Source organism: Fukomys damarensis, unplaced genomic scaffold (genome assembly GCF_012274545.1).
Source record: "Fukomys damarensis isolate Sample0158 unplaced genomic scaffold, DMR_v1.0_HiC HiC_scaffold_13, whole genome shotgun sequence".
NCBI classification, from domain to species: domain Eukaryota; kingdom Metazoa; phylum Chordata; class Mammalia; order Rodentia; family Bathyergidae; genus Fukomys; species Fukomys damarensis.
In genome coordinates, this window is record NW_022900925.1 from 15,023,852 (window position 1) to 15,039,929 (window position 16,078).

A 16,078-nucleotide genomic window follows, 5' to 3' on the forward strand; every position below is an offset into this window, starting at 1 on the left:
GGAATGCACTATGTAGTCTAGGCTGGTCTTGAACTCACAGTGATCCTCCTGCCTCAGCCTCCCAAGTGCTGGGATTACAGGCGTGCGCCACCATGCCCGGCAAGTCTGGCAAGTCTCGCCCTGTTTCTGAACTGGATTCTAAAATAAGACTAAACTAAATAGGGAGCCAGGTGTGGTGGCACTGTAATCCCAGCACTTAGAAGGCTGAGGCAGGAGGATTGCCCAAGTTCAAGGCCAGCCTAAACTACATAGTGAGACCCTGTCTTCAAGAGAAAGAAAAAAAGAAATAAAAAAGAAACTGTGTTTCCAGTATTTCTAGTGTATGATCTCCATTTCAGCAGAAAATATCTCATAATTCTAGCACTTTTCTGAACTAATCTAGTTAACTCTTAAAAAGAGGAAACCAAGTGTTAGCTAAATAGGATTCATAAACAGAATAATAATCAATGGAGTTTAAACTGTACCTGCTTAGTTCTTCTGATCTTTCCCACTGGATAATATAGAACTTATCAAGCAAGACTTTATGTCTGTATCTTTATGTTTAGTTTAAATGAAGTGGAATATAGGTGTATAGGAATCTCTCTCACTAGCAGTATTTTGGGACATAGGACCTTGTGCTTATTAGGCAGGCGGCAGCACCACTGAGCTAAATTCCCAGCCCCTCTTTTCCCTATCTTGAAGCACATGGAGCATCCAGAAATAGCACCAGCCTGGTCTTGTGGTGCTACTAAAGCATATTTGCATTTAGTTTCTGTTTTCTCCTTTACCTTTTTTTTTACTTCTTTTAGCCAATGCTACCCTAGGACTAAAAGTATCAAAAACCTTAACAGTGATTAATGTTGTGAGTACAAATATGAGTGATTCCTACTTTCTTTTTTAGAGCTGTATGTATTTTTAAAATTAACACTATTAACGCAAAAGTAAACAATATACCAGTAAATTTTAAAATGAGTTATATACTTTTCCCATCATTCTAGGGGGGAAAAATAGTTTATAGACCAAAAGATAATAAAATGAGTCTACCATAGTAAATATAAATAGGTTAAACTCTCCTATTAAAGGAGTCTTTCAGAATGGGTCAAAATTTTTATTTTATTTTATTTTATTGTGAGAAGTTTCACTGTGCAGTCCAGGATGACCTTGAACTCACTATGTAGCCTAGGCTAGTCCTAAATTCACAATAATCCTCCTGCCTCAGCGTCCCAAGGGCTGGGATTACAAGTATATGCCTCCATGTCCAGCCCCCCCAAAATTAAAATCCAACTGTATTCCATTACCAGTGACTCCTATAATAAAATAATGCCGAGTGTTTGGCAAGTTACATCAGGCATCACAAACAAATCAAGATACTGGTATTAATATGAAGCTATAGAACTGAGGGTAAGATACCAAGTAAAACAAAGAAAGCTTTTCATTTTTATAAAGGACACTCTCCACACTGAAATATATCATCAACCTCAGCTCTCAGAAACACAGATTGTATCCATAAACAAAAATGTTAAGTATATAGGAAAAGCTTGACAAAAACTCCATGTTGTGAGAAAATTTAATATACCATTCTGACTTTGATCAAATATATTAAGAACCTAGAAACCAAGAAAAAGTAATAAACCTGGTTTATTGTCTGGCAGTATATACTGGTCTGTCAAAGCTTGTGTCCCACAGATCATATGTCATGAACTTTTTCTGAGGGTCCAGTAGTAAATATTTTAGGGTTGTAAACCGTATGACCACTGTGGCATTGTTCAGCTCTGCTGTGTAGCATGAGAACTGTCAGACAATATGTACACAAGTAGGCATGGCTGGGTTTCCACAAAAGTTTATTATAGACACTGAAATGTACATAATTTTTCACATGTCAGGAGAATTATTCTTTGGGGATTTTTAACCATTAAAAAAATGTACAAACCATTGTTAGACTGTAAAGAAACAGGCAACATACAAGATTTGGCCCACACACTGCAGTTTACAGATTCTGATGTAGACAAAGATCTGGCAAATCTAGGAAATGTTTCAGGTAGGGGGGACCCACATAATTAGGAACAATGAAGGAGATGTTGTGTAAATTCTGTTTTCTTTTTATTGCTACTGAGTTTTTGTTTGTGTTTTTTAGACAGTGTGCACACTGGCTGTGAACTCCATGTATATCCGAGCCTGGCCTCAAACTTATAGCTCTCCTGCCTCAGCCCCCTAAACGCAAGGATTACAGGAGGCCTGCGCCTTGCACCCACTAAATTTATTTTTAAATTAAAAAAAAATTATGGTGCCAGACACTGTTGTGCAAGCCTGTAGTCCCGTCTATTTGAGGCAAGAAGATTGCTTGGACCAAAGGCCAGCCTGGCAATATAGTAAGATTCTGTCTCCTTTAAAAAATAGTAACATAATTTTTAAACTATCAAATTTGGAAATACTAAGTAGACAGTTTTTAGAAGATGCATATTGCCTAAGTTGTCCCAGAAAGGGGGGGCACTAAAAAACAGTGATTCTAGAAGAATCAAGTTATTAATTTTTTTTGGGGGGGTGCTTGAGACGGTCTCACTATGTAGTTGAGACTGACCTGGAACTCACTGTTTAGCCCAGGCTGTGCTTGAACTCACAGCAATCCTCTTGCCTAGGCCTCCCAAGTGCTGGGATTACAGGTGTATGCCACTACGCCCAGCTAAAATATTTCCATAAAAAGCTGTGGGCCAGGGATTTAGTTCATTGCTGCTGCCGCCTACCTCACAAGCACAAGGTCCCGGGTTTGATCCCTGGTATGAAAAAAAAAAAAAAAAGACAGTTGTGCTGGACATGTTGGCACATGCCTGAGATCCCAGCACCCTGGGATCAAGTTTGAGACTAGACTAAGCAACTTAGTGCTTTGGTAAGACCCTGTCTCAAAATTTTAAAAGGGCTGAAAATGTAATTCAATGTGAGAGCTCTCGGTTAAATCCTCATTACTGCAAATGCAGAAAAAATAAGTTAAAAATTAGGGGTTTTCCAGTTGTGGTTGTACACACCTATAATTTCAGCTTCGTAGGAGGCTGAGGCAGGAGGATTTCAAGTTTGAGGCCAGGCTAGGCAATTTAGCTGAGTCAAATGGAAGGCACTCATTCAAATTAAAAAATAAAAAGGGCTGGGAATGTAGCTCAGTACTCCATGGGTTTAATTCCCATTACTGGGCAGTGGGTGGTGGTGAGGAGCTTCTGCATAGCTGAACCTGTGAGAGTTTCTGGTGGTGGCACACCCAGAGAGGGTATGGGGGCTTCCCACATACCCTGTACATCTCTTGTCATATAGTTTGGGATAAACCAGTAAGCATGTTTGAAAGGATCCATACTAAGTGCCCCAGGTCCTTTCCCTGGGTACCTTGCTCACCTCTGGGCCCCGCCCCTGGCCACTCCCCTGGTCTCAGGGAAGCTTGAGATCCTGCTTGTCATAGGCACCCTGGACACAGGCCAGTTCCTCGATGATTGGGAGAGCAATAAATGGGCACTGTGTACGCCAAAAAGAACAAGGCAGCTTTTTCTATAAGGAAAGATATACTACATCTAAGTGAGAAGAAAAAACCTTGCAGCATTCAAGAGTATGATACCATTATGTAAAAATCTAAAAAACAAACAACAACAAAAACGTAGGTTTTAAAGCTAAAAAATGAAAATGAAACCATGTAACATCTTGAAAAAGATAAGTGAACAACATTTATGCAATCTTAGGGATGGGACAAGCTTCCAAAAGTATATAACATCAAATTTGGACAATTAAAAAATAGCTAGTTTTAACTTTCTAAATACCAAATCTGTATCAAAAACACCATAATAGGCCTGGCATCCACATACTTGTAATCCAGCACCCTGGGAAACTGAAACAAAAAGACCCCAAGTTTGATTTTTTTTTTTAATTTGTTTTTTTGAGACAGGGTCTTGCTGTGTATTTCAGGCTGGCCTTGAACTCGCTGTGTAGCTCAGGCTGGCCTCGAACTCATGGCAATCCTCTTGCCTCAGCCTCCCAAGTGCTGGGATTACAGGCATGTACCACCATGCCAAGCTGAAGATCTTAGCAAGATCTTATCTCAAAAAAATTTTTTTTAAATAAAAATCTCCAGGCATAGTGGGCACACTCCTGTAATCCCAGCACTTGAGAGGCTGGTTCATGAGAATCCTCACAAGTTTGAGGCCAGCCTGGACAACAAAGCATGACCCTGTCTCAAATCCACAATAACAACAACAATAATAATATAATAATAATTAAAAAGCGGTGGGCGCCACCTGCCTTGCAAGCACAAGGACCTGAGTTGATCCCTGGTACAAAAAAAAAAGGACTGGGGATATAAATGAGTGCAAGGCCCTGGGTTCAATCCCCAGTACCACAAATAGAAAATAATAATAATACTAGAAATCTGGGAAGGTAGCTCACTGATAGGACATGTGCTGTGCATGCAAGATTCAATCCCCACCACTTAAAAAAAGAACACTGTAATGGGCAAAAAAGTAAAGAATATAGGCGAAAGAGTTCCTTATAGGAATAAATAAAGAATCAGGAGACAGCAGAAGACCTGATCAAAACCTTTGCATCGCAGCCATAAGATGAAAGGACTGAGAGCCAGAGAGAGCCTCAAGGGGAAAACTGCAGAGTTGAACATGAGACATTTCTTTTTCTCTCCTCAAGAGGAGTTCCTTTCCCCTCCTCTTGAATCTGAGCTGGCCTGTGACTTGCTTGACCAATGGAAGGCAGCACAAGTGACATTATGTAACTTTTGAGTCTAAACCCTAAGAAGCCTTGCAGCTTCTCTTGTCACCTCTTTGGAAGAATGGTATGGCCATGTGAACAGTCCTGGGTCAGCCTTCCTAAGGATAAAAGACCAGGTGCCAGATGAATGCAGTCACATGATTAATCTCTGGGCAAAACCAGCGGGGGACGGCGGGGGGAACATTCAACTAAGCTCAGCCAGAATTGCTGGCACACAGAATTGTGAACAAATGAAATTGTTGTCTTAATATCTCTCTCTGCCAAGAAGACTCATAAACAAAAATTAAGATGTGAATGACAAAATGAAGAAACATCTCTAGCAACTATACAACTCTTAAAATGAGTTTTGTAAAATATACATATGATGAAAATGTTCTAAAACTGGATTGTAGTAATGATTACACAGCTATGTAAATCTCCCCCTCCAAAATCATTGAATTATATAGTAGATAGATTATATCCCAATAAAGGCTCTAAATATGCACATGAGCAAGCACTTTATCAAAGAACTATAGTAATAAAAAATAGGTTGGTCCAACTCTGGGAAGCTGAGGCAGAAAGTCTGACCTGAACAATCTAGTTGAAACCCCATCTCAAAAGAAAAGGAGGGATATAGCTCAGTGCAAAAGCCCACAGCTCAATTCTTGGTAAAACAAAGAAAGAGTAATAATATGGTAATAGAAATGGTCAGTTTCTAACATTCTAGAAATTGAAACACCATTTTTTGCCTAGGACATTGGAAGAATTGTTTTGTTGGGCTTGAATCTGCAATTCTCCTGTCTCAGTCTCCCAGAGTGCTGGGATTAAAGGCCTGCACCACCATGCCTGGCTGATTTATTTTTTAAATTATAATGGACATGTTGTTCATTTTTGTGGTACTCAGATTAAAGCTAGGTCCTTGAGGGTGCTTCGCAAGTGCTATAACAGGAAACTACATCCCCTACCCTATAGAAGAAGTAACTTACAAATCATTGTGTGTACAGTGTTTCAATTATGTTAAAAATTCCCTATATAATCAGGCATGGTGGCAAATGCCTGTAATCTCAGCTACTGAGGAGGATCCCAAGTTTAAGGCCAACCTGGGCAACTTAGCAAGATCCTGTCTCAAAATCAAAGGGGGACAGCAGATATAGCTCAGTGTTAGATGCTTGTCTAATATCGGCAAGGCCTTGGGTTTGACCCCCAGAACTGCGTAAATTAATTAATTAAAAATTAAAAGGGCTGGGGCTGTAGCTCATTGATAAAGCATTTGCCAAGCATGTGAGAGAGCTCATTCCCCCATAATGGCGGGTAGAGTGATAGAGTAGGGGGATTCCATACATAACCTACAGAGAATACAACAAAACAGTATACACAGTAGGCTTACAGATGACTGTCATTGTACTTTACTTTTCAGTGTTTAAATTGTTGATGACTATATGGTTTTCTCTTTGTAATTTTAGTTTTTTAGAAGGGTTTTTTTTTTTTTTCTGGGACCAAGGATTGAACTCAGGACCTTGTGCTTGCAAGGCAGGTGCAGCACCACTGAGCTAAATCCCCGGCCCAATTTTAGTTTTTTAAATAACAAAAATAATCCAAATGCTAAGAAGATTTTTTCATGTGAACACTTTTAAAGTACTTGATACATATTATAAAATTGCCCTCCAGGTAAATTGTACCAGCTACATGCCCACCAGCAATGTTCACTTTCATTTTTTTAACTCAGTCTAATTTTGTTTTAGTCTGCTCATATTTCTAATCTTGTTATATCCCTTTTTATTATTTCTTTGGGGTTCCAACACCTCCCAGTTTAGTGTTCTCATTGAATTTCATTAGCAGCTGTTTCATTAGTAGCACAGAAGAAGGATTAAAGTGTTAACTAGGATAGACTTTGACAAAAACCTATAAAAATGTGTTATTATCTTTGCATAAATCCTTTTTAATCAAAATTCTCAGAAACCCTTATCTGGTGCCCTTCTCAAGGGACAGAACCAGCCACTGATGACATTCTACACCTGACTGCAGGTATATATGGTTTCGCCTTAGTGGGAACAGCACATCTGGATTGTATCTGGATTCATGTCATAAGTCTTTAATAAGTCTCTGTATAGCTTCAGATCACTTCAACACCATTTGCTTTCACTCATCATTGGCCTAACTTAACACACAAGAGTTTCTCATTTTGCAAAATACATGTCAGAGAAGGCATATTCTGGAAATACTGTGGATGATTTTTTTTTTTTTTTTTTTTTTTTTTCTAATAAGGGATCACTATAGTTCAGACTGCCCTGGAACTCACTGTGTAGCCCAGGCTGGTCTCGAACTCACAGCGATCCTCCTACCTTAGCCTCCTGAGTGCTGGGATTACAGGTGTGCACCACTACACCTGGCTTGAATTTTTTTTTGAGACAGAGTCTTATTTTGTATTGAACTCTCTATATAGCCCAGGCTGGTCGCAAACTGGAGGCAATCGTCCTGCCTCAGCCTCCCAAGTGCTGGGATTACAGGCATGTGCCACCATACCCAGATTGCTTGCTTTTCACTAAAGATATTAATGTTTTCACTAAAGATATTAATGAGATACATTTTGGTAAAGATTCTTCTCTCTCTCTCTCTCTCTCTCCCTCCCTCCCCCCTTCCTCCCTCCCTTTTTTATTTTTTATTATTTGTTTATTTATTTTGGTTTTTTTGAGACAGGGTCTCACTATGTAGTTGAGACTGACCTGGAACTCACTATGAAGCCCAGGCTGGTCTCAAACTCACAGCAATCCTCCTGCCTCAGCCTCAAGTACTGGGATTACAAGGCATGCGCCACCAAGCCCAGCTTCCCTTTTTTAAATATAAAATGTCATATATTAAATTTGATTGATAAAATACATACATATTCTTGCTTTCTATTATCTCTGCTAATACATGAATAATGCAAAATATTGAATAATTTTTAAAAATCAATACTTAATTTTTAAAAAGTAATTAGAGAGACATTCAACTCTGACACAAATACCCCACTCAGTTCCTGGGCCTGCTCCTCTTAGAGGATAATCTATAAATAATTCACAAAGCCGACATTACTCACTGTATTGCAATCATTTTTTCTGAGAAATTTTAGCAACTGTTCTAATATAGATTGCCAGTTATCAGTAGTTGGGAATGCAAGTCAACTTTTAATTATGCAGAGGCTGATTATTCAGACTGCAAATTGTTCGTGCCTTGCACAGCTCCTTCCGCCTGCCTACCTTTTAGCATTTTCTCTGCTCATTAGCACGTATTCCAGAAGGTAGACATTGGACAGAGGGGGAGGAAAGGAGACTAAAATCAGATAAGCACTTAGGAGAAGCTCTGATGAAAGATTTTAATACAGTTTATGGAATTATTGACTAAAATTGATTCATTTGGATTCCTTATGAGTTGTATTTATTTGTTCTATCCTTGTCCACCATAGCAACAGATAATAGAACTGTCTGCAGAGAGACAATATAATTCCTGTATTTAATGTTTTCCTTTATAGGACATTTTCACATGACGATTTATGATACTTTCTTTATTCATTACATTTGTATCTAGACTACTTATTTCTTTGGTAAATAGTCTGTTGAGATTCCTGGCATATGTACATAGATACCATAATTATCTGATTGTTTTCAGCTTTTTAGAAAACTGAATCCTTCCCTTTAAGTATTAAATATCTTTCATACTTCAGTGAGTTTGTTGGAAACATGATTTTCCTCATGTTTAAACTAAGGCACTGTACATGGAAGAGTTGGGCAATTATCTATACCATACATGCTCCTGTGATATATCTGGCTATTACAAAAACTCATGTGGGACTGCCGTCCATCTAGTACCTTCTGGTTAGGTGAAATGTTGCCAGGGTGGTAAAATGCTGAGTGGTGTTCGTGTTTTGTTTGCTGTTAGTCTTAAGACTTTTTGCATCTCTCTCCAGTGTGTCATTGTCTTTTGCCTTTGTTAGAAAAATCTGTTTCTTAGATTCTCCCCATATTGGTTCTCTGCTTCTGGACATTTGTGGCCTGAGAACCTGCTTAAGCAAATCAGTTAGTGTTATGTGTAAAATAAGAGCAAATAGGTTGTTATGGTTGGATTTTAAATGTCCTCCACCGGCCTAAATGCTGATGCCTATGGCATTACTGGGAGGTGGTGGAACCTTTAAGAAGTAGGACGTATGGGGCTGGGGATTTAGTTCAGTGGTTCCACTGCCTGCCTTGTAAGAGCAAAATCCCGAGTTCCATTCCTGGTACCAAAAAAACAGAAGGAGGAGCAGGAGGAGGAGGAGAGCCCAGTGGGAAGAAGTTAGGGACCCTTGAAGGAGATGGGGTTGCAGTCCCGCCTCTCTCTTTTTGCTTCCCAGCCACCATGAAGTGAGAAGCCTCCTCTGCTACACTCTCCATGCTGCACCATCTCAGGCCTTAAGTGTCAAAACCAAGTAGCCATGGACTGACCCCTCTGGAGCCATGAGCCAAAATAAAACTTTTCTCTTAAGTTGATCTCTCAGGTATTTTGTCACAGCAATGGAAATTTAACCATGCAGACCTACACATGATAGAATTCACATATAAACAGAAGTGCATGTGCCTTGGTACAGGCTTGCCTCACTGCCTGGAGGCCATTTTCTTTCTTCCTTTCTGAGGTTCAGTCATGTAGTTAAGTTGCTGGTCAGTTGTACTACAAAGAGATTTTGGGAGCTAAGAGATTGTCTTGAATAAAGTTAATATAAAGAGTTTACTTCCTTGAGAACTACTTACTGGTTTTCCAGAAAGGTGGTCAAAGAGCATAATGAAGAAGTAAACCTAAAGAATATTGATTTTTATATACACTTATGCCTGCTTAAATATATAAAGTTTGGTATAATAACTAGGTCGCATGTTCTATTAACCACCCAAAGACCAGTTACATAAAAGCACTTGGAATATAAAAGTCTTTGGGAAATAATCTCAACAGGTATTCTGGCTTCTGTGTCTTCATGAACATTATGAAACTGTCAGGAAAGCACCCAGCTGATAATCCCCTTTTAATTATTTTTTATAAATTCTAATCTTGGCAGCTTTTGTGTGTGTGGTGTCAAGACACAATAGCTAGGTTCCAGGATCCCAGTGGACTTTTCTTGTGTTCATTCACTTTGCTTCCTAGGGACCAGAGTTTACTGTGAGCCATGTTCCATCTGATTTGTACTGGGTCCGGCTGAGGAGCCATGCATGACTCAGATGGGCTTCAGGCCCAGATGCCCAGCTTAACTTCTGACAAATGGATGGTGACACCAGGACTGATGTCCTGATATTTTTCCTTTTGCCTCTGTACTTTCAGGATCTAAAGAGAGCATTGTTACTGACAGCAGGCAGGTACGCCTTGCTACAGGCATCTTCCCTGTCGTGAGCCTCCTGAACCACTCCTGCAGCCCCAACACCAGTGTGTCTTTTGCTGGCACTGTCGCCACCATTCGGGCAGCTCAGCAGATTAGAAAAGGGCAGGAGATTCTCCACTGCTATGGTGAGCCAGCCCTCCTCTCCCTTGTCCCACTCCTTTCCAGCCAATGGACAGAGTGGGTAGGGAAGAGCAATTCCCTGGGCCTTCACCTGTCTGGTGTTTGTTACAGGGAAAAAACAATGCATCACTAAGCACCCCCCCAAAAAAAAAAGATCATCTTACCATAGTAAGAAGCCCTATTATGGCTAAGCTATCATGTCTGTCCTTGATTAATCTCTGTAAACTTCTTGTTCTGAAAATGGTCTAGGTTCTAGGAGCTACGCCTCAGCTTCTTTATTTTCTTGTCCCAGCAACTTGGAAGCTTATTTCAGTATCCAGTTCCACAAATGTTTAAGTAAAGGTTACCTGTCATGGTGAATAATCATCCGACCCTCTGCTGAGTTGAGGCCTCTTAAGTACTGTTTGACTCTTTCTTGCATTCAGTATTAGCTGAGTGTGATCTCTCTCCAGGGCCTCACGAGAGCCGGATGAGTGCTGCTGAAAGGCAGCAGAAGCTGAGGTCTCAGTACTTCTTTGACTGCAGCTGTCCAGCTTGTCATTGTGAGAAGCTCAGAACAGCTACAGGGCCCAGGTGGGAAGCGTTCCGTTGTAATAACTGCAGAGCACTCATGCAGGTAAACCTTTCCTCTCCCTTCTCCTCTCTGTTGTCTCTGGAGGTCAGTTATCCGACCCACAGGCCCCCAGTCTTTAGGAGGAGCCACCACTGGGGGTTTAAAGCTGCTGAGAGCAGTCATGTCACTTCACCGGAATAAATCATCTCCACACATTGGCTGTCCCTCCAAGAAACCATAGGAAAGGACTTAATTTAATGTTGTTTCTCTTTCAAATGACAGAAAATCCCACCTAAACTGATATAAGGGAGGAAAAAGATTGGGAATTTTTTTGCTTAAGTAATTAAAAGGTTCTAAGAGAGGGCTATTTCAGACACAACTTGGGTACTTGGATAATGTCACCAGGACCGCACTTTCCCATCTGCCTCTCAACTCCATTCCTTCTGTGCTAGCCCCATCTTCATGCACACTTCCCTTTCATGGTGGCAGGATGGCTGTCAACAGATCAGCTTCCTCGCCTTCCCTGCCCAGGAGGTTGAAAACATGTGCCACTCCAACAATAGTCTGGGCAAAAGTCTTACAGTGTTGCATCGACCCAGTGACTGTGGCCAGAGGAAAATCAGAATTTTTTTTTTTTTGGTACTGGGGATCAAACTTGGGTCCTTGTGCTTGCGAGGGAGATGGCAGCATCACTGAGCTAAATCCGCAGCCCCAAAAATCCTAATTTTGTCCCAGCCAGTTGGACCAGAGGAGCAGGCTACATCTGAGCCACATGTTCACACTCTCAGCTATAGAGCACTGACAGTAGAAGGGTGAGGGTCCTCAAGAAATTGAGTTGTTGCCAAATGATGGCATAGATACTGGCATCTTCAACAACAAAACAAATGCCCACCTCAGAAGTTTTCTTCTCTTCAAGGGCATACAGTATTTTCCATAGGGGAACCATAAGAAGACTGAAGAGTTGGTTGCGTTGAGAGCTGAAGTTGCAGACCCAATGTCAAATGTGAGGGAGCTTCACTTAGCACCTTTTTGTGTTGGTTTTCTTATGGCTTTTTTATAACCACTAGAAATGTTTCTATCATCCGAGGCCTGACCCCAAAGAGAGAAGAAAGGAGCTGTTGAGATGAACTGTGAACTTGAGCAGTTCTTTTCCAAAAATTAAATCTTGGGATGGAATAAGCTACTACTTGCATTAGAATTGCTGCTATCAGACCAAATTCAGCCAGGCTTTGATTATGATATGTTATTTTGGTATTTTTGTTTTGTTTTGTTTGGTACTGGGGATTATACTCGGGACCTTATGCTTGCAAGGCAGGCAGTGGAACCACTGAGCTAAATCCCCAGCCTACTTATGATATATTATTGCAAGGGTCTCTTTCCCCTATTGGGTCAATGGCCCTGTAATGTAAGTATGGCCAGTGTTAATAACCAACTCTGGTATAGAAATAAAGATGGAAATGACTTCCACAGGGAGATGATGTCCTGAGCTGTGGGAACAGAGCTTGTCCAGAACGCATCAGCAGGAACCACCTGGTCTCTCGGTTGCAGGACCTTCAGCAGCAGGTTGGGATAGCTTCAGAGCTTCTCAGAAATGGCAAACTCGGTGAGACTGGCTCCTGCTTTGGTCTACTGGCCCCTTCCCTTTTAATATTCTGGCATCACCTTCCACTCAAGAATAGTTAGCGGGTAGGGGTATAGTTCAGTGGAAAAGAATTTGCCTAGTATGTGTGAGGCCTTGGGTTTGACTCTCAGCACTGAAAAAAAAAAAAAAAAAGCTATTCGATGATTGAAGAATTGAATTTAATTATCCCCATACCAGCCACAAGATGGCTATAGAAGCCAGTAGAGTAAATCTTAACCATTCAGTCTGGTATCCATGAAAAATAAAATGCCAAATGAGTTAAGCTGTTGTCTTAGGCATCATATAGCCAAGTTATAGTATTCTTAATGACTGAAGGGTTATCTCTGACTTCCATGAACTCTGTGAAACGCCAGAATTCTGCATCATTTAACTCCAGGGCCTAATGACCTAATTTCCTAGGAAAGTTGTTCTCCCTAATCAAAGCCAGTTTTTTCTACAGAACAGTGGAGTTAGGAATTCTGCACTTGGGCTGGGGATGTAGTTCAGTGGTAGCCACTTGGCTAGCATGAGGCCCTAGTTTCAATCCCCAGCACGACACACAAAAAAAGAAAGAAAGTAAGTTTCTTTTCAGAAAAGAAATTGCCAGGCATAATGACACACGCCTGTAATCCCAGCACTCAGAAGGCTAAGGCAGCCGGACATGGTGGCGCACTCCTGTAATCCCAGCACTCCGGAGGCTGAGGCAGCAGGATCACTATGAGTTCGAGACCAACCTGGGCTACACAGTGAGTTCCAGAGCAGTCTGAACTACGTAGTGAGACCCTGTCTCAAAAAAACAAAAAAAAAAAACGAAAAAAAAAGAAGAAGGCTAAGGCAGGAGGATCACTATGAGTTTGAGTCCAGCCTGGGCTACAAAGTGAGACCCTATCTCCAGAAAAGAAAAAAAGAAATAATTATGAAACTCCTTATCACCCCTGGAAATTAGAGTTTGACATTGTGGAAATTTATTTGCTCTACTTTATGAAAGTTACATTTCAGCTTAGATTTCAAAGTTAAGAGAAATGATGACTGTAAGTGAACTGTAGAGTTGGTTGTGTTGGAAAGTGGATGTTGGAAACCCAGGGTAAGTGTGGGGATGCCCCACCTAGCACCACTGAAGGAAAAAAACATGAGAGAAAAACATTATTGGAGTATGGGGATAATGACAGTCAGGGACACGAGGGGACATTTCTACAGCGCAGAATGTGGGATGTGGGTTCTTGTTTTCAGGACTGGACTTATGTCTATACTGAGGCATTTCTCCTTGGACTCGATAGAGCAAGCCATTCCGTGGTTGTTGAGGTGCCAGCAAGATGCTGAGAGCTTCCTGTCGGCAGAGCATGCTGTGGCAGGGGAAATCGAGGATGGCTTGGCCCGGGCCTATGCTGCCCTAGGTACTGCACATGCTTCATTTCCTACCTTGTGTGTTTTGTGGGCACCCTTGCCTGTTCTGGTTAGTTTTCTTTCTCTTTAAATTGATGCTACTGTCCCTTCCAGTCACCTTTGATCACCCTGAGAATTCATCCAAAAGTGACTATGATTCTTTTCTGGAATAAGATTTTTCTTTCCTCACAGGGGAATGGCAAAAGTCAGCTACCCATCTACAAAAGAGCCTCCAAGTGGTTGCGGCTCGCCACGGGCCATCCAGTGTGGAAATGGGCCATGAGCTCTTCAAACTAGCTCAAGTCCTGTTCAATGGGTAAGTCTTTCCTTTGTCCTAGTGCTCTACCAGGGCACACACTGTTCTGTTTTTTTACTAGGCACTTAGGGGTGTGACTTTTCCTGTGGTGCTTTTAAGCGTGTTGAAACTTTATTTCCTCTTTAGGAGAGATCCTTACCTTTTGTTTTTGCTGACAAACTTGAAGCTTTAGAATTTTCTTCTGCGAGATATGGGGAAAGCTCTTAGATACTAAGTGAGTTTCCCCGGGGAGATTTGCCAGGCAGCTCCACCCGCCAAGCAGCGCAGCATTCTTCCTCATTCCTCTCTGGTTAGTCACACTTCCCCGGGCTCTCTCATTCCTACCACCCTCAGCTCCAGGGTCTCTGCCTTTTCCCTAGTTTGCATCCTATTCTCTTTAAAGCAGTTGTTTTCAAACAGGAATGATGTTTGCCCCCAGGTGACATTTGGCACTGTCTGGACATATTTTTGATTTTCAAACTGGAGGTAGGGGTTTTACTAGCATCCAGAGGTGCTGATAAATCTCCTGAAATAGGCAGTACAGTATCTGACCCAAAATAGCAGTTGTATCAAAGTTGAAAAACCCTGCCTTAAAGGTTAGAAGCTTGCTAGGTGTGGTGACACATGCCTGTGATCCCAGCACTTGCCTGTAATCCCAGCTGAGGCAGGAGGATCTCCACAAATTCAAGGTTGGCCTGAACTATAAAGTGGTACCCTGACTCAAAAATACCATTAAAAGGGCCAGGGATTTAGCTGTGGCACCACACCTGCCTTACAAGCACAAGGTCCTGAGTTCAGTCACTGGTAACAGAAGAAAAAAGTTTGAAGCTGGGGGCTTGCCTAGCACACATGAGACCCTGGGTTCAGTCCCTAGCACCATTTAGAAAAATAAAAAATAAATAAAAAAATAGATTGGTGAGCTGATGGCTCACCTACTTTCACGGTTGATCATTTAAGGAATTCTAATTTCAGTATTTCTGAATGTATTACCTCAGCCTTGATAAAACTGTCATTGGTGTACACTGATAAGAGAAAGTGTTTGAAGCTTAAACCTAAGATCATGAGTAGTGAGTGGGCCATTTGGTCAGAGAGAAAAGAAAGGGTACAGAGTTTGATCAGCGGTAGACATAGTTACCCTAGGTTGAACATTCCTGCATAAATGTCAGATCAGAACTTTGAGATTTGGCTATATTTTTTCAAATTCCTGAAGTCTTTTTACTTTTTATTTTCATAATTTTGCTCTCAAATTTTGCCTTGAAGTGTTCAGGAAAGTGTAAGCCCTGGGAGGACAGAAACTATCTTAGATACCTTTGTGCCTTCACAGTGTCTGAGTAAGCTTTTAGTTAACATTTGTGCAACTGACTGAGTGCACTGCCTCCTCACTTCCTGCCTGTGCCAACCAGCAACCTTCTCCTGCCTGTTTGCCCCCAGTGGCACTTGGTACTCAGTGTGCTTGGCAGGGCATCTACACCTTGCTGTGGAGGCAGTCATGACCCCTGGTCTCTCTCCCCAGCAACAAGACAGGTACCATTTTCTGGAGCAGAGCTTCAGCTTCTGAGGATGTGGCAAGCCTTTCCTGCAAGAGTAGAGTTGCAGAGGATCAGGAAACCCCTGACCTCCAACCCTCAGCCCTCCCTGGCTTCCAGGGTGCTTCCTGCCTCCCAGGATCCATGACGTAAAAGCTGCAAGCAGCAAAAAGATGACCCAGGCCCCAGGGGAGGAATCAGCTATGCAAGAGGCCACTTTCAAAGGAGAGAAATCATCCGACAGGAAAAGCCAAATGAGATATGTATGGCAAAGAGCTGACCCTGAGCCCTGAAGATGAGGCACATCTCTTCTGTGCCTTTGATGCCTCATTTAAAAATAACTTTTTGCCGGGCGTGGTAGCACATGCCTGTCGTCCCAGCACTCGGGAGGCTGAGGCAGGAGGATCACTTTGAGTTCGAGACCAGCCTGGGCTACATACTGAGTTCCAGGTCAGTCTCAACTACATAGTGAGACCCCGTCTCAAAAAAAAAAGAA

The 16,078-nt window shown here is 41.6% G+C and overlaps 1 protein-coding gene across 3 annotated transcripts in view; it reads left to right on the forward strand.

Moving 5' to 3' along the window:
- Positions 1 to 16,078, forward strand: part of Smyd4 (SET and MYND domain containing 4) — a 54,369-nt gene that overhangs the window by 35,333 nt on the left and 2,958 nt on the right. For 2 of the 3 annotated variants that reach the window (XM_033762855.1, XM_010642146.2), the window contains 5 exons: positions 10,027 to 10,209; positions 10,657 to 10,820; positions 12,228 to 12,360; positions 13,656 to 13,772; positions 13,954 to 14,077. In XM_033762855.1, coding sequence (XP_033618746.1) covers positions 10,027 to 10,209; positions 10,657 to 10,820; positions 12,228 to 12,360; positions 13,656 to 13,772; positions 13,954 to 14,077 — 721 coding nt within the window. The remainder of the gene's footprint in view (positions 1 to 10,026; positions 10,210 to 10,656; positions 10,821 to 12,227; positions 12,361 to 13,655; positions 13,773 to 13,953; positions 14,078 to 16,078) is intronic. The other variant, XM_019210405.2, reaches the window with a different exon arrangement.